This window comes from Esox lucius, chromosome 1 (genome assembly GCF_011004845.1).
Source record: "Esox lucius isolate fEsoLuc1 chromosome 1, fEsoLuc1.pri, whole genome shotgun sequence".
Classification (NCBI taxonomy): domain Eukaryota; kingdom Metazoa; phylum Chordata; class Actinopteri; order Esociformes; family Esocidae; genus Esox; species Esox lucius.
Window position 1 is genome coordinate 25,190,710 of NC_047569.1, and position 24,510 is coordinate 25,215,219.

General features: G+C 42.9%; 1 protein-coding gene across 5 annotated transcripts in view; it reads right to left on the reverse strand.

Moving 5' to 3' along the window:
* The window catches only part of ift80 (intraflagellar transport 80 homolog (Chlamydomonas)), a 91,135-nt gene that overhangs the window by 41,390 nt on the left and 25,235 nt on the right, over positions 1 to 24,510 (reverse strand). For all 5 annotated transcript variants that reach the window (XM_010900543.3, XM_020046884.2, XM_010900630.4 and 2 more), the window contains 3 exons: positions 23,916 to 24,025; positions 22,487 to 22,576; positions 22,221 to 22,358 (listed from right to left, as the gene is read on the reverse strand). In XM_010900543.3, coding sequence (XP_010898845.1) covers positions 22,221 to 22,358; positions 22,487 to 22,576; positions 23,916 to 24,025 — 338 coding nt within the window. The remainder of the gene's footprint in view (positions 1 to 22,220; positions 22,359 to 22,486; positions 22,577 to 23,915; positions 24,026 to 24,510) is intronic.

A 24,510-nucleotide genomic window follows, 5' to 3' on the forward strand; every position in this document is an offset into this window, starting at 1 on the left:
CTCTGCATTTCTTCATAATAAACTTCAATGTGCCCCAGGGTATATTCAATGCCTTCAAATGTTTTTCTATCCAACCCGATTGTTGCATTTCAAGAACCTTATTCTGGATTGACTTTGGATGTTTCTTTATCTTAAGGATGTCTTTTTTGTTAGGAATTATACTGATGTGGGAACTCCCAGAGACAGGGGTATTAAACCTAAATTCATGAGGAACACACTGACTGCACACGTGGACTTATACAAGTGGACTTGTACATCTAAAGACAAGTGGTTGCACCACAGCTCACTCAGGTGTATCATAGCAAAGAGGTGAATATTTATGCAATCAATTACTTTTAGTTATATATTTGTAATTAATTTACCACTATTAAACTTAGAATTTACAAATTATTTTTCAGATTTCAGATTTTGCTTTCACATTATGGACTTTTTTTTGTTGATTAGCTGCAATATCATATTTTAACACACTAAAATGTGTACAAAGAAGCCCAAGGGGGTGAATGCAGTTGAAAGCCAATGTAACTGTTATTTCAAGTAGTTTTGAATAGAGCATTATGCAACATTAGGAAAAACACTTCAAATGTACATAAAATATCAGCATTTAATGCTGGAATGTTTCTTTTTATATCTGACTAAAGTAGTGGTCGACAGATTCATCGATTATCACAACAGTAATTTGCTGCAGCCCTAATCCAAAGCATCGCTCAGGCCACTGACCCTGGGGCCGGTAAAGCCTCCAGTATACCCTGTTTATCTGACGCATTGACTCATTTGTCTCATGTGCTTTGTTCACATACTAAATCTTTCACTCCGACAAGAAAAGAGGGGGAGATCTGTAATTAATCTGAAAGTGACAACACGTGAGCTGAACAGTGTAGCCAGTTGTTACAAAGACATTGGACTGGTCAGAGGATGAACATTCATAGGGATCTTCAGCAAGTTAACAACAGTATTGAATGTTTAGCTTTTGTCACGGCTTCATTAAGCATATTAAATGGAATAACACAAAGACAATGGTGGAAAAGGTGGTCACTCAACAAAGCGTGCTAGAGTGAGCACTGTACTTGTTCAGCAACGTGTAGATCAAACATGTGTTACCTATTTGTCATTTTCAAAACACTGATTTGCCGGAAATATCAGAAAGGAAGAAGCTTGTCATCCATCCAATCGACCAATCACAGACAAAGGGAGGAGGTGCAAGACCATCGGACCAATAAGAGTATGCGCACTGCTATGCACCACGTGGAAAAGCCAGAAAAAGTTTGTGCGCGCAAACTTCCAAAAAAAAATTTCTGTACACAACAACCTCAAAACATATAGTTGCGCAATCCATTCACAAATGGTGACCATCCACATACCTTCATCTGGAAGTATTAATTAAACTTAACACAGGCCCCATCTGTTGAGGCAGACCAGCATACTAAAGTACGGGATGAGGATCCTGGGGTTCTCTGCATGTAGAAGACAACGTACTAAGCACAATGATTGTTCCCACTCACCAAAATGATTCCTCAACAGCTATAGATGGGATTTGAAAACTGCAAAGAAACACACACACACTTTTTCTTTGTGAAAGTGAGAGGCAGCCAAAGTGTAACAGCAGGAGAGTGAGTTAGGGCCAGCCACTGGAGGAATGAGAGGGAGGGGGTAAACACTGGGGGCAGAGGTTAGGGGGAAGTACTGGTGACAGTGCTCCATCTATGAGTGTGTGAAAAGTGTAAATGATGAATTCTCTTAAACTACAGTACTTGTAGCAGATTCTAATTAGATCATTAGTCTCAGGGGAAAGAGGTGAGCCAACAGGGCAGGATGTTACCCCTTCGTAACACTGAGGTGTGTGTTGGGTGTGTGTGTGTGGAATGAGAAGCTAATAGCAGCACTCTACGGGACTCTCAGTCCCAAAGTGATCCTGGTATAGTGCGCGCACACACTGTTTATTTTGGGAAGCAGAGCATGGGAACATTCAAAATCTCCTCAATGGCTTTATACAACATGTAATTGGAGGAGCACTAACAATTCTTTTATATTTACTGCTGTCAAAAGATTTGTTGTCTCACTCTTGTATTACCTTATGCAGACATACAAGCAAGAATGCACACCAATGAAAACAAAAATTCTTACTATCATAACATTGTGATGATATTCAAGAATAAATGTGGTCCGCATTGACAAATGGGCAGCTGACATTTCGTTTAAACCCAAACTGAGAAGATTTACTCCTATCAAAGAGAACTATTGCTCTGAACTATAGGAAGGTCTGAATCTAACAAATTGCAAAAGTCAGTTTTTCCATTAAGATCTAAGTTGAGTTAAGATCAACACTGTCTCTCTGGCACTACTGGAAATATTGTGTGATCTTGTAGAAATAGAAGGTGATTTTGTATTTTTATTGCCCGCTGTATGATGATTTGGGAGAGTTTGTCATTGCACTATTTATTTTCAAAACCTGAATAAATAGTATAAATGTATAGTTTGAGATGGTGAAAACAATTATTTGTTTTGATTGCAAATAATTCATTTAGTGTTAAATGCAGAACATTTGTTTTTACATTTTCTCTCTTAAAATCTTGAACTCTTATAAAGACCCCCACCTTGCCTCACCTCACCTGTGTTTGAGAGACATGTTTGCTTCGTGCGTGGAGGTTAGGTCTAATCCCATTTAGTCGACTGGTCAATTGTTTTTTCATTAGGCTATGCCGACAAAGATTTTTATAGTCTTGCAGTCACAATTATATATTTTCTTCCAAGAAACAGGTTTGATTAGCACCAGCATAAATTTATTTATTAACTGTAGAGGTTGCGTGTATATTGTCTCCAAAATAGTGGTTCTCAAAGCGGGTAGGACTTCATTAGTATGATATTGAATTAATACAATATATAATTGAATAAGCGATTTATAGCTTCAATATGAAAAATATTTTGTCTGTATACATTTTGTCTGCCCTCTGAAGTGATTCTGTATATTTTGGACATGATATCCCTAGATAACAATTATTTTGCGCTTAAAATGCTTGACTTTAGCAAACAAAAAGAACATCAACTGCTCACTGTGAAGGGGTCAAGTCTTATCTTAATCTCTTTGTTGAAATATAATAATATTATATAAATATGGCTCCCGTGGAGTAATTTGTGAAATCTGCATACAGCAGGTTTTGTTAAAACAAGTATATATTACATGGGGGAAGAAATCTGTTGATTTCTAAAATATTCAGTTGTGATTTTTAGGCTAAATAGTATGAATAATAATGAATTGCAATTTTCAAACACTTGGGTATAAACAGAGTGGATAACCTAACTTCAATAATTAAGATAATTGTAATTATAGCCTCCATAACATGCTAAATGAATAAACAGTTCAAGTTAAAATTGGTTTTCAAACATGTATCACTACAGATTAGTCTACAGACTGTATATAAAACATCTCGCCAATCAAAACCAGATTTTCACTAAATGCATCAAATTCATTGCTTTACACCGGAAGTCATTAATGGTCAAAGGAGCAGTCAACAAAGGTATGTTTATGTTGTGGGACTTGGCATTGGTGTTAGAAAGTGGAAACGTGAGTTTAAAAAAAACGGGGTACAGCTACCTACTTTCCCAACTGAGCTAACAACTGAGAGGTTTCCTAACTGAGCTAACAACTGAGAGGTTTCCCAACAGAGCTAGCAAGAACGAATTTATTAGCTGCCCATTATATCAAGTAATAACTAACAAACAAATTAAGAAATTGTCAGCACCTAGCAGCTGAAGTCACCTTTGCAAAACAACCTTATACTTTAAAAATTGTCAAACTCTGTGCTGGTGCAATTTACAATACATATTTATAGTGCAGCTCATATAACAAAAATGGAACGGAATATATTAAAGATAAAAATGTTCACTGTACATTGTGTAATTAGTTGAGAACAAAATGACGTAACAACGGTCAATGGAAACCAGAATCGGCAGCATTCACACCCACACGAAAATCTAAGTAAACAATTGAAATCACAGGCTGTTCCAACTTGTGTGCATTTCATCACAGCAACTCATAATGTGACTCAGTAGTGAATATGGCCCCCACGTGCCTGTATGCACTCCCAACAACGTCTGGGCATTCTCCTGATGAGACGGTGGATGGTGTCCGGTGGGATCTTAACCCAGACCTGGATCTGGGAATCAGTGAGCTCCTGGAAAGTCTGTGGCGCTACTTGGCGGCGTCAGATGCACAGATACATAACATCCCAGAGGTTCTCAATTGGATTAAGGTCTGGGGAAAGTGAGGGCCAGTCAATGGCATCAATGCCTTAGTCATCCAGGAACTGCCTACATACACTGCCCACATGAGTCCAGGTGTTGTCTTTTTTCAGGAGGAACCCAGGGCCAACTGCACCAGTGTAATGTCTGACGATGGGTCTGAGGATTTCATCTTGGTACCTAACAGCAGTCAGGGTACCGTTGGCTAGCATGTGGAGGTCTGCACAACCCACCAAGTACAGGCCTCCAGACAATACGCCAAACTGTTCATGCTGGATGATGCTGCAGGCAGCATAACGTTCACCACTGCGTCTCCAGACTCTTTCATGTCTGTCATGTGCTCAGTGTGAACCTGCTCTCATCTGTGAAGAGAACGGGGCGCCAAGGGTGGACCTGCCAATTCTGGTGTTCCCTGGCAAATGCCCATCGAGCTGCACAGTGCTGGGCTGTAAGCAGAGATCCCACTAGAGGACATCAGGCCCTCATGCCATCCTCATGGAGTCTGTTTCTGACAGTTTGGTCAGAAACATGCATACCAGTAGCCCACTGGAGGTCATTTTGTAGGGCTCTGGTGGTGCTCCTCTTGTTCCTCCTCGCACAAAGCAGACACCAGCCCTGCTGCTGGTTGATATACTTCTACAGTCCTGTCCAGCTCTCCTCGTGTAATTGCCCATTCTCCTGGTATCCCCTCCATGCTCTTGAGACTGTACTGGGAGACAAAGCAAACCTTCTTGCGATGGCATGTATGGATGTGCCATCCTGGAGGAGCTGGACTATTTGTGCAACCTGAACGGGCTGCAGGTACCGCTTCATCTATCAGTAGTGACAAGGACACTAGCAAAATTAGAGAAGAATCTGTCAAGAAGGATAAGGAGAGAGCAATTGCCTGTGGCCACCGCCTGGAAAACCGTTCCCTTTTCAGGGCTGTCTTGCAGTCGCCTCTCCGGTGCACAAGTTGTCACTTTAATTTCCACTGAAACAGGGGACATTGATTCACAATTGCTTATGCTTCTTAACTGGACAAATTTATATAATTGAAGTTCAACTGACTTGGTGTTATAATGTGATGATTATATGTCTCCTTAATATTTTTTTGAGCCGTGTCTTTTGGGAGGAATGACCTGATGTGGACAACCAAATGATACAGTTTAGAAATATAATAATTTTTTTACCACTACATCACTACATTAAAGCAAAATGTTATTCCATATCAAGTATGTTTGTGGTCAGCTTCACTGACCATGAAGCAGAAACATTTAGGGCTGGTTAAGCCTAGTCTAGGACACAGATTAAGCCTAGTCTAGGAAAAAATAAAAATAAAATCAAGCTCAATGACATTAGCCACTTGCTAGCATAGAACAGACATCTTTGCTACCAATAGCAGTTGCACTGAACTCAAACTAATACTGAAAAAGCATCAAGCATTTGGAGAATAAACTAGCCAGTATGAAATACACAAGATGTTGTTGTCTGAAGATTCAAATTGAAATATTCTGCAGCATTTTTGTTCACTACATACTGTAGTCTGAATCTCAGCAGTTGTTTAAGTTCCATCAAAATGAGAGGTCTTTGGCGCTGCATTTGGCCGGAGCAAAGAGCAAGGCATGGAGACCAATTCTCTGTGCCACGCTCTCCAGCCAACATTATAGGATATACTGGAAAGTTCCACACTTATTTTTCGCAATTTTTCATGCTTCACTTTTCAAAATGGCATGCCAGGAGCTAAACTCGAGATAGGTGTAAAAGTTAAAATATGTCAACAAATGACACTCACTCAGGAAAATATTAGATCCCAGCTTACAAACGTAAGACAAATAGACATAGATACATACACACGCACATGCATGCACACGCACACAAATGAAAATAAGTTCAATCAAGAATTCTAGAAGACCTTGAAACAATAGAGTTTCTTAACGTAGAGGCGCAACAATGCAAATTCCAAGAACACTAGTGAAGCATACTCAAAAGACCAGACTAGGATTTGGGCTTTCTACTAGATGAGCTGGATTCATAATCCGTTGTTAATAATAAGCGCATACTACATTAATATAATCTTTATAAATAACGATTACCTTTCTTTTAACAACTTGCACAGTTCAGAACAACTTGACCATTAGATTTGAGGACATGTTTCAGCACAGGAGCTGTGCCAGCAAATGTCACCATAAAATGAATTGCCTACAAAAAAACAGTGCCTTCAGAAAGCATTTAGATTCCTCCACTTTTGATGTGTTATAGACTTTTTGGCCATCAATCTACACACAATCCTCGATAATAACAAAGCAAAAACATGTAGTATTAAGTATCCAAACCATTTATTCAGTAATTTGTAAAATCGCCTTAGGCAGGGATCACAGCTTCAAGTATTCTTGGGTATGCCTCTACCAGCTTTGCACACTTGGATTTGGACAGTTTCCTCCACTCTACCATGTTGATCCTCTCAAGCTGTCAGACTGAATAGGGAGCGTCACAATCTTCAGGTCTCTCCACAGATGTAAAATAGGGTTCATGTCCAGGCTTTGGCTGGGCCCATCAAGGACATACACAGACGTATCCTGATCCCACTCCAGCGTTGTCTAGGCTGTGTGCTTCAGGTTGTTGTCATGATGAAAGTTTAAACTTTGCCACAGTCTGAGGTCCTGTGTGCTCTGGATGAGCATGTCTTTAAAGACCTCTCTGTATTTTGCACCGTTCATCCTTCACTCAATCCCTCTTCTAGTCCCTGCCACAGAGATGCATCCCCATGATGCTCCCACAACCATGCTTCACTGTAGGGATTGTATTAGCCAAGTAATGAGTAGTGTCCTGTTTCTGTCAAAGATAGCGCTCGGCATTAAGGCCTAACTGTTACATTTGTCACAATCAGAACCTTTTTACCCACGCTCTCAAGAGTCCTTCAGGCAGCATGTCATATGTCTTTCACTCAGGATCGGCTTCCATTTAGCTACTCTTTCATGTAGACCCGATTGATAAAGGTCTTGGTTGTCCTTCTGCCAGGTTTTCCTATCTCAGCAAAAAAAAAAAATGAAACTCTATTAAATTGACCGTTGGTCATCTCCCAGACCAAGGATAATCTTTCCCGGTTCCTTAGTTCACAGGTCTACGGAGAGTTCCTTGATGACTTGGTTTTTGCTATAAAATAAAGTGTGAAGTGTGGGACCTTCTTTAGACAGGTGTGTGCCTAAGACATGTCCAATTAATTGAATGTGTGTATTTTGTTTTTGAAACGATTACAAACTAAGTCTATACAAAAAACAATGAGGAGAAGGTGAAGGGGTCTAAATATATTCAAAAGTCACTGTATGTATATAATTTATGCAATTTGGCAAACAAAACCATTGCAAAATTATTATTATTTTGGGTTGTGCCATTCATTTCAAATAGTTTTCAAAACCAATGAAGATGTTCAGTGAATTCTTAAAACCAAGTAAAATACAACCCCATTTGTAATAAATATTTAGGCAGACAATGGTGTAGATTCATGCGCAGAGCGTGGTAGGTGTTTATTGTGGAATCGAGGTCCCAGGCAGGCAGTGGTCATAAACAGGTAGGCAAACTGGCAGGTGAACAATCCAGAAGGATAAGGCTAGAATAGTAGTCAAGGGTAGGCAGAAGATCTAATGCTAGTACCGAAGGCAGAATAACAACAAGGGCTAGAAGACTAGGGCAGAAGACTGATCATGGACGATATACTGATCGGTACACAGAAGGCTATAACTGAACAAACAAGCTAGAAAAAAGGCTTAGTAGAGTCAAAAGGAACAAAACCTCACAAAAGAGCAAACAGAATGAACTGAACTAAATATGGAGCTAATGAAACCAGGTGAGTAACACAGGTGAAATCAATGAATGAGAATGAAAGACATCACCATGTTCAAAAACACAATGAAAGAGAAAAAAAGGTTGACCAAAAAATAACTACAGAACTGAAAACAAAAACAATAAATCTAAGGGAAAACAGAACCTTGGGATGCTGTGAAAAATTGAAATGAAAACAGAATGCAAAGACGTGCAAATAATTTAAACCCTATATTCAATAGAAAATAGTACAAAGAGAACAATTAAATCATACATTTTATTGTTCCTTCAAAAATATATGCCCACTTTGAATTTGATGCCAGCAACACGTTTCAAAAAAGCTGGGACCGGGGCACCAAAAGACTGGAAAAGTAATACAAACCAGAAAAGGAACCAGGCAAGCCTAGTTCAGCCAGCCCGTAATTAGAAGTGATAAACGTTGTTGCTCTCACTGGATTCAAAGCCAGGTCTCCCACGTGAGAGGCTGGGTCTATACGCATGCTGAGTGTCGGTATATCATCTTGACATTAGATCATTTTGTCACGTATTAACATCACGCTAAGTTTGAAATTTCTCTAGACACCTTTAGTATTGTGTTAAACTGACTAACGTTTCTTATTAAATCATAAGAATTTAGCAATTTCTAGAGAGACTGAAGATGAACTCTACACTGCCAAAGCTTTTATATTTTGTGGCATAACAACGATCGTTTTTCTTTCATTCATGAATGACAATGACACAATAACTATCAATATAGGTGATGATAATTGACTTTTTCGTCAAGTGAAAAGTTGAAAGAATCGTCGAAACTCCTACTCTTTTACTGCCCAAGGGATTGTGATGTAGCCTATATTACCCCAATAAGCATACACGGATGCATACTTCAAAAATTCACCAGAAATAGTTGCAAAATTACTGTAAACAGTTTTATTTTAGGTTTACTATAACGTAGCTACTGAAGGTTGTAGCCAGCAAAGTTATTGTCTATCCTGACCCAAAAAGCATGCACGGATGCGTTCTTCCATCAGAAATAATCCCAAAATAACCGTAAACAGTTTTATTTAAGGCTTACTACAATGTAGCTACACACACACGCACACACAAAGTTCAATCAAGAATTCCACAAGACCATGAAACAATAGTTTCTTAACCTAGAGGCGCAACATTGTAAATTCCAAGAACACTAGTGAAGCATACTCAAAAGACCAGACTAGGATTTGGACTTTCTACTAGATGTGCTGGATTCATAATACGTTGTTAATTATAAGTGCATACTAAATTAATATAATCTTTATATAGAATGAATACCCTTCTTTTGACAGCTTGTGCAGTTCAGAACAACTTGACCATTAGAAATGAGGACTTGTTTCTGACATGTTGACATGTTTCTGTGACTTAGACATGTTGGGGTATAAAAACAGCATCATAGAAAGGAGTCTTTCAGAAGTAAAGATGGAGAGGGGTTCACTATTATGTGAAAGACTGTGCAGGCAAATAGTGCAACAATTAAAGAATAACATTTCTCAATGTAAAATTGCAAAGACTATGGAGATCTCATCATCTATGGTACGTAATATCATTAGAAGATTCAGAGAATCCGGAGAGATCTCTGTAAGGGACAATGCCAAAAACCAATACTGGATTGCTGTGATCTTCAGGCCCTCAGGCGGCACTGCATTAAAAACTAATATAGACTATTCAACTATTCTATTCTATTATAATTCTATTATAGACTATTCAACATTTTAGATTATTTTTTGGGAAACATGGAATGAAACCTGAAATGAAAAATACAGTTGTACTCATAAGTTTGCATACCCTGGCAGAAATTGTGACATTTTGGCATTGATTTTGAAAATATGACTGATCTTTTATTTAAGGATAGTGATCATATGAAGCCATTTATTATCAAATAGTTGTTTGGCTCCATTTTAAATCATAATGATAACAGAAATGACCCTAATGGCCCTGATCAAAAGTTGACATACCCTTGAATGTTTGGCCTTGTTACAGACACACAAGATGACACACACAGGTGAAAATGTCAATTAAAGGTGAATTCCCACACCTGTGGCTTTTTAAATTGCAATTAGTGTCTGTGTATAAATAATCAAGTTTGTTAGCTCTCACGTGGATACACTGAGCAGACTAGATACTCAGCCATGGAGAGCAGAAAATAACTGTCAAAAGACCTGGGTAACAAGGTAATGGAATTTTATAAAGATGGAAAAGGATATAAAAAGATATCCAAAGCCTTGCAAATGCCAGTCAGTACTGTTCAATCACTAATTAAGAAGTGGAAAATTTGGGGATCTCTTGATTCCAAGACAAGGTCAAGTAGACCAAGAAAGATTTCAGCCAAATCTGACAGAAGAATTGTTTGTGAAAAACCCACAGGTAACCTGTGAGGTTGTATCAAAGAGCACAATACGACAATACTTGCACAAAAATGAGCTGCATGGTTGAGTTGCCAGAAAGAAGCCTTTACTGCACCATCCATCCATCCATCTTCTTCCGCTTATCCGGGGCCGGGTCGCGGGGGCAGCAGTCTAAGCAGGGATGCCCAGACTTCCCTCTCCCCAGACACTTTCTCTAGCTCTTCCGGGGGGACACCGAGGCCAGCCGGGAGACATAGTCCCTCCAGCGTGTCCTAGGTCTTCCCCGGGGTCTCCTCCCGGTGGGACGGGACCGGAACACCTTCCCAGGAAGGCGTTCCGGAGGCATCCGAAAAAGATGCCCAAGCCACCTCAGCTGACCCCTCTCGATGTGGAGGAGCAGCGGCTCTACTCTGAGCTCCTCCCGGGTGACCGAGCTTCTCACCCTATCTCTAAGGGATCGCCCGGCCACCCTGCGGAGAAAGCTCATTTCGGACGCCTGTATCCGGGATCTTGTCCTTTCGGTCATGACCCAAAGCTCATGACCATAGGTGAGAGTAGGAACGTAGATTGACTGGTAAATCGAGAGCTTCGCCTTGCGGCTCAGCTCTTTCTTCACCACGACAGACCGATACATCGACTGCATTACTGCAGAAGCTGCACCGATCCGTCTGTCAATCTCCCGTTCCATCCTTCCCTCACTCGTGAACAAGACCCCTAGATACTTAAACTCCTCCACTTGAGGCAGGCACTCTCCACCAACCTGAAGTGGGCAAGCCACCCTTTTCCGACTGAGGACCATGGCCTCGGATTTGGAGGTACTGATTTTCATCCCCACCGCTTCACACTCGGCTGCAAACCGTCCCAGCGCATGCTGAAGGTCCTGGTTAGAAGGGGCCAACACGACAACATCATCTGCAAAAAGCAGAGACGAAATTGTGTGGTCCCCAAACCTGACACCCTCCGGCCACTGGCTGCGCCTAGAAATTCTGTCCATAAAAATTAAAACAGAACCGGTGACAAAGGGCAGCCCTGCCGGAGTCCAACATGCACTGGGAACAAGTCTGACTTACTGCCGGCAATGCGGACCAAGCTCCTGTTCGGTTGTACAGGGACCTGACAGCCCTTAGCAAAGGACCCAGGACCCCATATTCCCCAAGCACCCTCCACAAGAAGCAGCGAGGGACACAGTCGAATGCCTTCTCCAAATCCACAAAACACATGTGGATTGGTTGGGCAAACTCCCATGAACCCTCCAACACCCCGTAGAGGGTATAGAGCTGGTCCAGTGTTCCACGGCCCGGACGAAAACCACACTGTTCCTCCTGAATCCGAGGTTCTACTATCGGCCGTATTCTCCTCTCCAGAACCCTGGCATAGACTTTCCCGGGGAGGCTGAGAAGTGTGATCCCCCTATAGTTGGAACACCCCCTCCGGTCCCCCTTCTTAAAAAGAGGGACCACCACCCCGGTCTGCCATCCCAGAGGCACTGTCCCCGACCGCCACGCGATGTTGCACTGGCGTGTCAACCAAGACAGCCCCACAACATCCAGAGACTTGAGGTACTCAGGGCGGATCTCATCCACCCCTGGTGCCTTGCCACCGAGGAGTTTCTTGACCACCTCAGTGACATCAGCCCGGGTGATGGACGAGTCCACCTCTGAGCCCTCATCCTCTGCTTCCTCAATGGAAGAAGTGACAGCGGGATTGAGGAGATCCTCGAAGTACTCCTTCCACCCCCCGACGACATCCTCAGTTGAGGTCAACAGCTGCCCACCTCTACTGTAAACAGCGTTGGTAGGGCACTGTTTCCCTCTCCTGAGGCGCCGGATGGTTTGCCAGAATCTCTTCGAGGCCAGCCGATAGTCCTTCTCCATGGCCTCACCGAACTCCTCCCAGGCCCGAGTTTTTGCCTCCACAACCACCCGGGCTGCAGCCCGCTTGGCCTGTCGGTACCCGTCAGCTGCGTCAGGAGTCCCACAAGCCAACCAGGCCTGATAGGACTCCTTCTTCAGCTTGACGGCATCCCTTACTTCCGGTGTCCACCACCGGGTTCGGGGATTGCCGCCTCGACAGGCACCGGAGACCTTACGGCCACAGCTCCGAGCGGCCGCTTCGACAATGGCGGTGGAGAACATGGTCCACTCGGACTCAATATCTCCAGCCTCCCTCGGGATCCAGTCGAAGCTCTGCCGGAGGTGGGAGTTAAAGATCTCTCTGACAGGAGACTCGGCCAGACGTTCCCAGCAGACCCTTACAGTACGCTTGGGCCTGCCGAGTCTGTCCAGCTTCCTCCCCCGCCATCGGATCCAACTCACCACCAGGTGGTGATCAGTTGACAGCTCCGCCCCTCTCTTCACCCGAGTGTCCAAGACATACGACCGCAGGTCAGATGAGACGACAACAAAGTCGATCATCGACCTGCGGCCTAGGGTGTCCTGGTGCCACGTGCACTGATGGACACCCTAATGCTTGAACATGGTGTTCGTTATGGACAAACTGTGACTAGCACAGAAGTCCAAGAACTGAACACCGCTCGGATTCAGATCAGGGGGGCCGTTCCTCCCAATCACGCCCCTCCAGGTGTCACTGTCGTTGCCCACGTGGGCGTTGAAGTCCCCCAGTAGAACAATAGAGTCCCCAGTCGGAGCACTTTCCAGCACCCCTCCCAGAGACTCCAAGAAGGCGCAGGGAAACGACCCTCTCGTTCACCGGGGTAAACTCCAACACATGGCGGCAGAGCTGGGGAGCTATAAGCAAACCCACACCAGCCCGCCGCCTCTCACCATGGGCAACTCCAGAGTGGTGAAGAGTCCATCCTCTCTCAAGGAGTGTGGTTCCAGAGCCCAAGCCGTGCGTAGAGGTGATCCCGACTACCTCTAATTGGAACCTCTCAACCTCACGCACTAACTCAGGCTCCTTCCCCGCCAGCGAGGTGACATTCCACGTCCCTAGAGCTAGTTTCCGTGTCCAGAGATCGGGTTGTCTAGGCCCCTGCCTTCGACTGCCGCCCGATCTTCTTCGCACCGGCCCCTTATGGTCCCTCCTGTGGGTGGTGAGCCCACGGGAGGGCGGCCCCACGTCGCCCGTTCGGGCTGAGCCCGGCCGGGCCCCATGGGGGAAGGCCCGGCCACCAGGCGCTCGCATACGAGCCCCAACCCCGGGCCTGGCTCCAGGGTGGGGCCCCGGCTGCGCCATACCGGGCGACGTCACGGTACTCATAATTTTATTCATCATTAAGGGGGTTTTGAACCAAAACCCCCTTTACTGCACCAATGCCACAAAAAAGCCTGGTTACAATATGCTTGACAACACCTTGACACGCCTCACAGATTCTGGCACACTGTAATTTGGAGTGACAAGACCAAAATAGAGCATTATGGTCACAACTATAAGCGCTATGTTTAGAGAGGAGTCAACAAGGCCTATATTGAACAGAATATCATCCTCCATGAAGCATGATGGTGGCTCACAGATGTTTTTTTGGGGGGGTGAGCCCTACTGGCACTGGGAATCTTGTGAGAATTGATGGCAAGATGAATGCAGCATGTAATCAGAAACTACTGGCAGACAATTTGCATTCTTCTGCATGAAAGCTGTACATGGGACGCTCTTGGACTTTCCAGCATGACAATGACCCTAAGCAGTAGGCCAAGTTGACCATCCAGTAGTTAAAGCAGAAAAAGGTCAAGGTTCAGGAGTGGCAATCAGAGTCACCTGACCTTGAGATCATCGTGGCACTCTGGGGAGATCTCAAACGTGCAGTTCATGCAAGACGACCAAATACTTTGCGTGACCTGGAGGCACTTTGCCAAAATGAATGGGCACCTATACCACTTGCAAGAATTCAGGACAACTATTACAAAAGACTTCACAATGTCATTGATGCTAAAGGTGGCAATACACAGTATTAAGAACTAAGGGTGTGCAGACTTTTGAACAGGGGTCTGTTAATCTTTTTCTTTGTTGCCATGTTTTGTTTTATGATTGTGCCATTCTGTTATGACCTACAGTTGAATGTGAATCCCATAAGAAATAAAAGACATGTGTTTTGCCTGCTTACTCATGTTTTCTTTACCAATGGTACATATATTACCAATTATGCAAGGGTTTGAAAACTTTTCACCACCACTGTATGACAAAGGAGAACAGTTGAGCAGTTGAAATATATACATTTATACAAAGCAAGAATGGGAAAACATTTTGCTTTCAAAATTACAGCAATTGGTCTCAGTTTCCAAACACTTTTTTAAAAAAGTGTTGCTGGCATCAAATTCAAAATGGCCATATTTGTCCAAACATTTCTGTTTCAACATTTGATATGTTATCCTTGTACTATTGTCTATTCAATATAGGGACTAAATGATTTGCACATCATTGAATTTTGTTTTTATTTCCATTTTAGGCAGAGTCACCACCATTTTGGAAATGGGGTTGTACTTGGATACATATTAAATGTTGACTTGGATACACCAGAATGTTTAACAATAAAAACAAAAGCAAATTGTGGGAGGTGCTGTAGTACTGTTACATCACCAATATGCTGAAATGTTGAAAGCCTCCAACATACTCCTGTTCTAAAACCTGGCAATGAATAACTCATAATAATGCATAACTCTGCGTGCAAATGTGATCAGAGACTTCTAATGGAGGAGCACTTTTGGCGTATCCTCATAGTAAAGTATTGTATTTGAAACATGTATCCAGTGGCCTTGCCAAAACGTCTAAGCAGATCAAGCCAACAACTGGTAAAAACCATTTGTCCACTTGCTTGACAATTCAAACTAAATTATTTTACTGCTGTATTGTTTTCTATATTCAATAGTCTGAAACTGTTATCATTGAAGCTGTCTGTGATGAAGTCCAAATGAGGGGTGTTGTAGAAATTTCCTCAGTGACTGGATTGTCTGTAACCAACCAGGGTATCAAAGCTAATGACACATTTTGTAAATGCAGCTTAACCAATGTGTGTTCCGGCTCTGGTCCAACCCGTCGGTTTCTGGGACCAAACAGAACAGTTAGAATGTGTTTGCATTCTAGAAACCGTCAGACAAGAAGTCAAATCCTGACTCATTGTGAAGTTTGTGGGCATGGCGTTTAACCAGAGCAATGAATTTAGGTAGAAAGGCAATTCGTCCACATCCTTAACTGAAGACGTGAGAGAAAAGAGAGAAAATAGGGGACAGTTTTACAGGGACCAGATTTGTCCCTTCTGTTGGATCACTGATCTGACTTAATGATGTATCATCCCACTGTCCTGAACTGCTCATTTAAGACTACAGCCAGAACTAGCCTGCAGTGCCAGTCTGTGTTATTAACACACAAACTGGAGACACATACATTTGATGGCTGTTTTAACTGGCTGAGAAGTAGAGGCTGTTAAAACCAGAATGTGCCCACTTGTTCAAAAACATTTCATAGGCAGTCTCACCCAGACGTGTTAAAAGGAGAAGTATAAATGATTTAAAAGAAAACAGAGAAAATGTGTGAAGGAAGAGAGCCTTGACAGTAAAGAGCCACCCTAACTGCCCTCTCTCTATCCCTTTCTATACATCAGCTAGTGGCAGTGAGAAAGAGGAAGACAACACAGTTCAGCAAATAAAGGTAGGAGAGTGGAGGGAAAAAGTAGAAAAGTGTAATAAGACAAAGTTTTCCTCATTTTATTCTGTTTCTCATTTAGTTAAACGTTTGATTGAATGAACTGCTTATACAACTGCTAACAATGTTGTACCTGTACTCGGCATGGAACAAACATACAGACAGTGAAAGAGACATAGCAGAGAGAAAAGTTAAGGGATTTGGAGTTTTTTACAAAGTCAGTGCATGTGGAGTGTGTCAGGCGGAGAGACAGAGAGAGACAGAGACAGAGAGAGAGAGAGAGAGAGAGAAAGAGAGAGAGAGAGAGAGAAAGAGAGAAAGAGAGAAAGAGAGAAAGAGAGAGTGTGAGTGAGTGAGTGGAGGAGCCCAGCCCAGTTGCCTGGGGAGAAAACTACCCTGCCATTGCTGACTCAGGACTCTCTTTGTTTCACTGTTCTCTCTCTCCCTCTCTATCTCTCCCGCTCTCTCCCTCTCTATCTCTATCTCTCCTGCTCTCTCACTCCTTCTCCCTCTCTGGTGTAGCCCCCTCCACATGTGCTGTTTTTCCATGGAGCTCTCCTCTCCTGTGCTTTCTTTTTTTTCGCCCTGTCCCGCTCACGCAGCCTGCTCTCTCATTTTTACAGTGACATTTTCGCTGTCTACATTCCTATAATCAACCATTCTAGCGCATGTGATGGAAACAGATAAAGCAGAAAAACTTATAAATGTGCAATCGTTTTCTCTGCCCTTTTAAACTGTCCATTAAGATCGCTTCAGGACGCACACCAGCATTAAGTTTAAAGGCCTTTTATATCGCTCCAGCACTCCAGCCAGGCAGGCCATATTGCAAAGGCAGCCTGGAGAATAGAGACTGCTCCTATATAGCGAGGAAAGGACACACTGATCCCCATGCCTTACACTGTCTAACCTGCCAGGCCTTATAGGAAACCTAGCCACATAACTTTGTCCAGAGAGACAGGAGGACAGGAGAGATTCAGCTGAGGAAAATCTGGAAGTGGGAGTGAGCTCGGAAAACAAGACAGACGCCATGTCAAAGTGATGAGAGAGAACAGAGTGACCCAGAGGTGGAGAGAGAAAGAAGGAGAGATGGGGAGGGAGAGAAAGAAAGAGGGACTGGACAAAGGTCACTCCAGAACCCTTTCATAGGATTCTCCACATCTCACCATAATACAAAAAATGCCCTGTTTATCATGCTATCAGAACTCATTGTATTTAGATAGCTTGGGGTAATGCAGATTATCTCTGTAAGTGTAGAGTGACACTTTTTCCACATAGCAGTTTTTATAACTGATTATTTATACTTCCATGTTGCATGGTTTTGTTTTTGTATCATTTTCAAAACCTATGAAGATGTCCATTGAAAACAGATATAACAACTGTCAACAATTTCACTGCCCTATTTTGCTTGCTTGAAGCCCATGAACATGTGATTAAATAAGGAATTGTGGGAGAACCTCTCCTAATTTAACATCTCAGACATTTTAAGAATAAAGTCACTAAGGTGGTGGGCGTACTAAAAAACTAAACTCTATGATTGTACAGAATGTTTTTTTGTGTAGCTGTAAGAGAAACTGGAATCATCCCAGGCAGAAAAATTACACAGCATATTGATTGTATCGATTGAGGACATTAAGTGTGTCATGTACAATTATATCAAATACAATGAACCCCTTCTTGTCATAACAATACTGCAATCGTAAGCTAGAAGTTTGACACACATTTTATGATGACTTATCTCCTATGGCTGTGCGAGTGGGACAGGCAGATGTTATGGGAGTGCTGAGGGAGCCTCAGACTTTCCACTTCCAGCATGTGTGTGTGTTTCTGACTTCATGAAAGCCTTGTTGCAGATCAGGCAAATAGATGGGCAAATAGGAGCTTTAAGCAGCCATCAGCTGCTCCTGAGTAAGTATAGGCTTACAACAGGACAGGCGTTACATTGGTTCTGGCTAATTAGTGGAGTGAGTGACTGCTGGTTATTGGTTGCTGGACTGGGTCCGAAGTGGGCCACGTACTCAGTCGGAAACACACTATATGATGAGCAGATAGTAATATCCCTATGATCTGTGTGTGAGCATGCATGTGTATGTGTACTAACTGTGACTGTGCATGTGCGTATGCTTTAGTTTGACACTTTTCTGAGACTGGTTAAATTAGGGAAATAGAAAAACAAATATGAACTTTATGAATATCCTTTTTGAAAAAGACACATTTTTGGCTTAAGTGTCACAATTGAGGTTAGGATCACAATTAGGTTTTGGCATTGAAGGTTAGGTTTAAAGTTATGTTTCTGAGATTATGCAAAAATGTTAGATGAAAGTTAGAATTAATCAAATATCCCCATTCATATAGCCAGGCGTGTGTCTTTTGTTTTCATTAAGCTTTTTTTCTGTGTAGATGGAAAGTTGAATACAGAAAAACAATCTACCTTCTTTTAGTATCCACAGGAATGTCATCACCACTATTTGTTATTGTGGCAAGTTAGTTGAACACACATACACAAATACAAATGCACAATCTCACACACACACTTCTAACAGAGTCGAAGATTGATTGTGTTTGTGAACTGACCTGCAGAGAGGACAGAGAAAAATAAGGGAGACGCAGGAGAGGGAGCGAGAGGATGAAAGTGGTAAAGAGAGAACAGGGGGAGATAGAATGGGAGGAAAGGGAGAAAGGGGTGCGACAGAAGGAGGTGGAGAAAGAGGTAGAGCTAGGGAGAGCTAGGGAGAGAGAGGGGCAGAAAGGGGCGAGAGAGAGAGAGAGAGCACAATGAGTCACACTTGTTAGTGAGTGACACAGTGTCAGGGATCGTGACAGAGTCCAGACGCTAGACACCAGCTGCAGCGCCTCATAAATAGACTGTTGTCTCGCAGGCACATTGGAAAGCACGCACGCAGGCACGCACACAAAAACACGCACATGAATGCACCGCACAAACACACACACAAACACACACACCCCTACACACAAAGCAGCATGTGGGCACACGCATACACTTATCCACAGATAGACACTCAGTTCTTGTGTTCCAGTCCAGTAAAGTGACAGTGTACTGCTTTGTGCCTATAGAGAATCCAACCATCAGTCATGCCTAAAGAGAAGAGGGGGTGGGGACTTACAAGATTCTGACAGTTTCGCTCTTTTTGAAGCCAACAGAAAGCCATGCATCAAAATAATCAACAATCCATACAGAAGCTCATGAGCAGAAGGGATTCAGCTCAGTCCAGGACTAGCCCTAACATGTGAGTACTGTGTTTATATGGGTCTCCGTATCTGTGTGTGTGTGTGTGAGTAGTGGGGGATTCCTCCTCCTCCCAACCTTGTGATAATGAGAGGGGTAATGCGCTACATCTGTCCAGGGGAGGGAGGGAAGAAGGGAGAGAGAGAAAGAGAGATTGAGAGCAAGAGTGAGAGGAGTCCTGCTGGAGGTTAGGGGTTAAATGCGCAGGGCCGTTCCTGCTGAGGCAGCACTCCGTAAAGTGCAAGGTTTCATTGTACCAGATACAGAATGAAACTCCTGCCCATTAGTCACGGTAGTAACAGCAAAGATTCCTCACTAGACTTAACTCCTTCTGTGCCGCAGCCAGACCAGAGCCCAAGCAACAGTTATCATGCTCTTACTGTGTTACAACATACAACCATATGCACAACAGATTACAGATCATATTCATGTAGGAGTCACTGATTGACTTCTGAGTGGCCTTTTCGATTTCTTTCTTTCGCCTGCTTATTCTTCCTCAGCATTCATCTTCCTCGTGTTAAGCATCCTTCCCAAGGCAGAACAGGGCCAGACTGTCTGTGGCTTCGGAGGAGGATAAGACACAACCCTACCCTAGTTAGCTCCTGTACTGTCCACATCATCTTTGTGATTCCAGTCAAACCCACCACAACACATGACAAAGAAACACACAGACCAGCGACGTAAACAATCCTTGTGAAGGATTATCATCATAAATTACTAAGAGTTTAAACAAAGTTATCATTATTATTGAGTTAAAAAAATAAATACATAAAAGTAGATTTATATTGAAATACGCATTCCACAACTTTTTGCCACTGGTTGGAAAAGTTGCACTGTCAAGCCAGAACGGTTCCCCCTAAAATGTTGGACTACATCATGTAGGTTTTTGGCCAATATGTTCCCCAAGTCATTAAAACCCCTCGCTTTCAAACTATCATGGCTAACTAATAGCCGTTATACTTATATATTGTGCACATATTAACAGTAGTGATTGCATTTTTCTTCATACTGGCCAACCACAAGAAACAAGCTCACAAGTCTTGCATGGAAGCGCCATGCTCAACCAATTGCGCTACAAAAAAATATATAAATATTTTATAATGGGTCAACACATTTTCACTGTCCATTTCTGTCCAGTAACACCTGACAAATGAACAGGTTTTAAAACTGGGCCCTTAAATGTCCAAAATTATACACGCTTAACGGAGTGTCTGTGGTTTCAGAAGTCCAAACAATTGTTTTGGATTGGTGTCTTTACAATGTGAAACAAAGATAGCGCTTATTACTCTACTCTGGCAACGATGCTGCTGTAAAGGGAGTATGTTTCTAACTTGTAATCCTCAAAAACTGGCAACAGGCTTTGATTAAATCGTTTCCTGAGGCTTTAACTCTGCAGAGTAGACCAAGATGGCTTCCTCTCCACATCTCCTTTCTTAATCCACACTGATCTGAAAGTACTAGACAAGTGAAAGCTAAAACAAACTCACACACACCCACGCGCGCACGCATGCACGCACACCTCTTTCATAAACTCTGTGTTGTAGACATCTGTGTTGGCTCAGACTTTTTTTCTTCCTTGTACTTAAAAACACAATTAGATTCTAATTAGATCAAAATGTAGCATGAAATGTGTGGTGATCAGTGCTGGGGACCAGAGCCCTGTGCCGTTGTTTTCATTAGGCCATGTCTCATAGAACATTATACTGACATTTCCATACAAGAACCCAGCTGAGACTCTACGTACTGTTTCATCCCTCATTACAAGTCCACTTCCTATCAGCAGCACTATCAGCATTGCATCAGGTATTAATAATGAGCTATAGCCGAGAAGGGGAGAAATACAGCAAGAATCACATATTCAGGGTCCAGGCTTGTGCAACAAACAAGTCTAGAGATGGAAGGCACCTCTTTTAGAAGCAGGTGAAGCTGTCACACTGAAACACAGATACACATGTAGTTAGCAGAGGAGAGGGATGATAGAGGGGATAGGGCTGCACCATTTGGATAAAATACTGAATTGCAACTTTTTGGGTTACCATTATGATTTTGAAATGCGATTTAAAATAACATTGAGGAGTAAACAGTGTAGATAACCTAAAATCAAAATAGAGCTCATAGATATATCCTACATAATTTGCTAAATTACTTATTTCTTTTGTTAGATGTGCTTCTGATTCCAGGGTACAGCCTGTCTAAAACTACTCATTCAGTGTGAAGGTACAGCCTGTCTAAAACTACTCATTCAGTGTGAAGGTACAGCCTGTCAAAAACTACTAATTTGCTACGTTACTGCAGTTGCCAGTAGTTAAAAATGAAACTATCAACCCTTGATATTTTCTCCCATATCAAGTAGCCTGTTTGCAGGCACTTACCTTGAAGCTGAACCTCTTAATAACCATGCTGTTAACCTCTTAATAACCATGCTGTTATTAACCCTAACCATGCTGTTATTAACCCTAACCCTAACCATGCTGTTTATTAACCCTAACCATGCTGTTTTGTATCTGGGACTATATTTCGGTGCTTAAAAAGCAGGCGTCTTTGGGAGCAGTTGCAGTGCGAACTCTAACATTGAAAACCATCAATTATTATAACAAAAAAATGAACATAAACAGCAAGGATCAAGATCAAGTCTCACTTGAGTAGATAAAAAAATAAATACATATTTTGCAAAATAAAGGTTTGTCAGGAGGCCTATATTACTCACTCTGCAACACTGTATACAATTAAGGGATTAGTCTAGGAATTAAAGTAAACTACAAAAATACTTCCAAAAACGCAAAGAATGACATTTTGTTTTCTATGAATAACGAGCCCTGACCACCACTGGTGTGCTACAATTTCAATGGAGCACCTGCATGAAAAACTGATCATGGACAGATGGCATGTACTTGTTTGTCATTAGAATATTCCACATGTCTACAATAATTTGATGAATGGTGCAGCCCTAATAGGGGAGCACTTACCCCTGTCTTGTCACAGAGGCGTAGGGTATTGAAGGAGCCCACTGCAAACACCTCCCCGTCTGGGGACCAACTGATTGATGTTACTGGGTAGTCATGTGACGAGGACGTGTAAAGGAGACGACCATAGCTGTCCCACACCTGAGAGGGAAGGAGCAGGAAGGGAAGCAGGGAGAGAGAGGTGCAACAAGGAAGAGTCAACGTCGTAGGAGACTTTCTATACCTTTTATATTAGAACATTATTTCCATGTAACAGGGCAGGCCTTGACCTTGTATTTACAGTCTTCTCCAGCAGAGAGTATCAGGTCATTCACAGGGTTCCAGTCCACCTTCACAATTATCCCATCGTGGGCCTTCCACTGGGGACAGAAAGAGGGGGGAGGGAGACAGTTGGGGATTGAAGGACAGAGACCAGAAAAGTGAATGGGAGGTGGGGAAGGAGAGAAAGAAAAGAGAAACCAGGAGAGGGAGATGAGAGCAGAGAGTGTCTCTACACACAATAGTCCCTACACACAATAGTCCCTGAACACAATAGTCTCTGAACACAATAGTCTCTGAACACAATAGTCTCTGAACACAATAGTCTCTACACACAATAGTCTCTACACACAATAGTCTCTACACAGGAACGAGGAGAGAGGAAGGTAAAGAGAGGCAGAAAGAGAGAGAAACAGAGGAAGAGAGAGAAGGGGCGGACGGGTAGACGGGAAGAACAGGAGAAAAAGGAGATGTAGAAAAAGTGAAAGGGTATTAAGGAGGAGGGGCTCCATATGAATACACCACCCACTGGGCAGCAGGTTGACATGACTCTCACACATGAGACATGATAAACCAAAGGCAAGGGAGAATAGAGAGAGCATGGATAAGTAAAGGTACGGGCTGAGCTGCAGGGTCTCCGTCTGCTTTGTGTTAATGTCCTTGTTTGGATTTGGCTCTAATTGGAAACAGGGCAGAGCATTCGCAGATCGTCACAGGGACGAGATCCAGCCACACCCCTCACGCGCCTCACACACGACCCCATCTGAGACCCTGTTACGGACCCATTACACGCGCACTGTCAAACACCCACATCCCAGCGTTAGCCCACTGTCCTACTGACACATCCTAGGTGTTACTTATTGTCCAGCATGCACCGTGGGTAAAAACACGTCTAAACAGTTTCCCCTTCATCAAGGCTGGACAGTCACATTCATGTCAATATTTGTGGTGATATGTATTGACCAACGTGTAACGAGTCGCGTGCCATAAATGGAGGACGATAAAAGGAGTCAACGCCTTTCTCCCCGTGACATGAGAAGGATATCAGCACAACTCCTGCACTCCAGCCCTACTTCCAAACCCCTCTCTCCCACAGCTCATTTACTCCCTGAGGGAGAAGGGAGAAGAGGTGAAGGGGTTCTAGAGATTCGGGGAGGGGTTGGTGTGTGCAAGGGTCACAGAGTAGTGCAGGGGGGCTTCTACATGCACTTCCAGCTGTTGCTCTATTTAGGGAGGGGTGAGAGGGAGGTGATGGGGGGTTGAGAGGTGGGGCCTCACAGTAAATCCTCTGGTGTTTACTCAAAGTCCCAGGCGTTATTCAGTGCCAAAAAGAACAATAAACAAATGAATACGTGAACAAGAAATATACTCACTGGCGTACAAGGTCTTCCATCCCCACACTTACAAGCACACAGTCACGTACATCCCCAGACACAGTACCTGTAGGACTTTGGAGCTTGGTTGAAGGGGCTTGATGATCAGCTGTCTGCCTGATGTATATAGGATCCTATCAGAGTCTGGGCCCCAAGCCACAGAGTACACGGGAGAACCTGAGACCGCCAAAAACACGCATGCGCACAGACATGCACGCATGCACACAGGCGCGCACCCACACACACACACACACACACAGACAAACACACACAGGTGAAAAATCTGTTTAAAAATATTTCCTTTGTAATATTTTTAAGCCATCTTCAGTGTATAGGCAAAGCCAAATGACCTATGCATGCTATCTTGATGCACTGAAAATAATAATTAGAAAAGGAAGTAAATCATATGCAACATAGTTTGAGTGTGGACACAAATTGTTAAAACAAATTGTTAAAACACTTGGCAGTGCATGATGGCCCCCTATTTATTTATTTAATACTACTTTCAAGAAACATAAATTGATGTTCATTGCTGTTTCACAGTTGCATCTCTTTTCATGCATTTTCATACAGATTAAATTTCTTGTCAGATTACACCAGAACATTAATACAATTTTATGTTACCAACAGAAATGTTTTCCATAACACCTGTAGTGAATTAT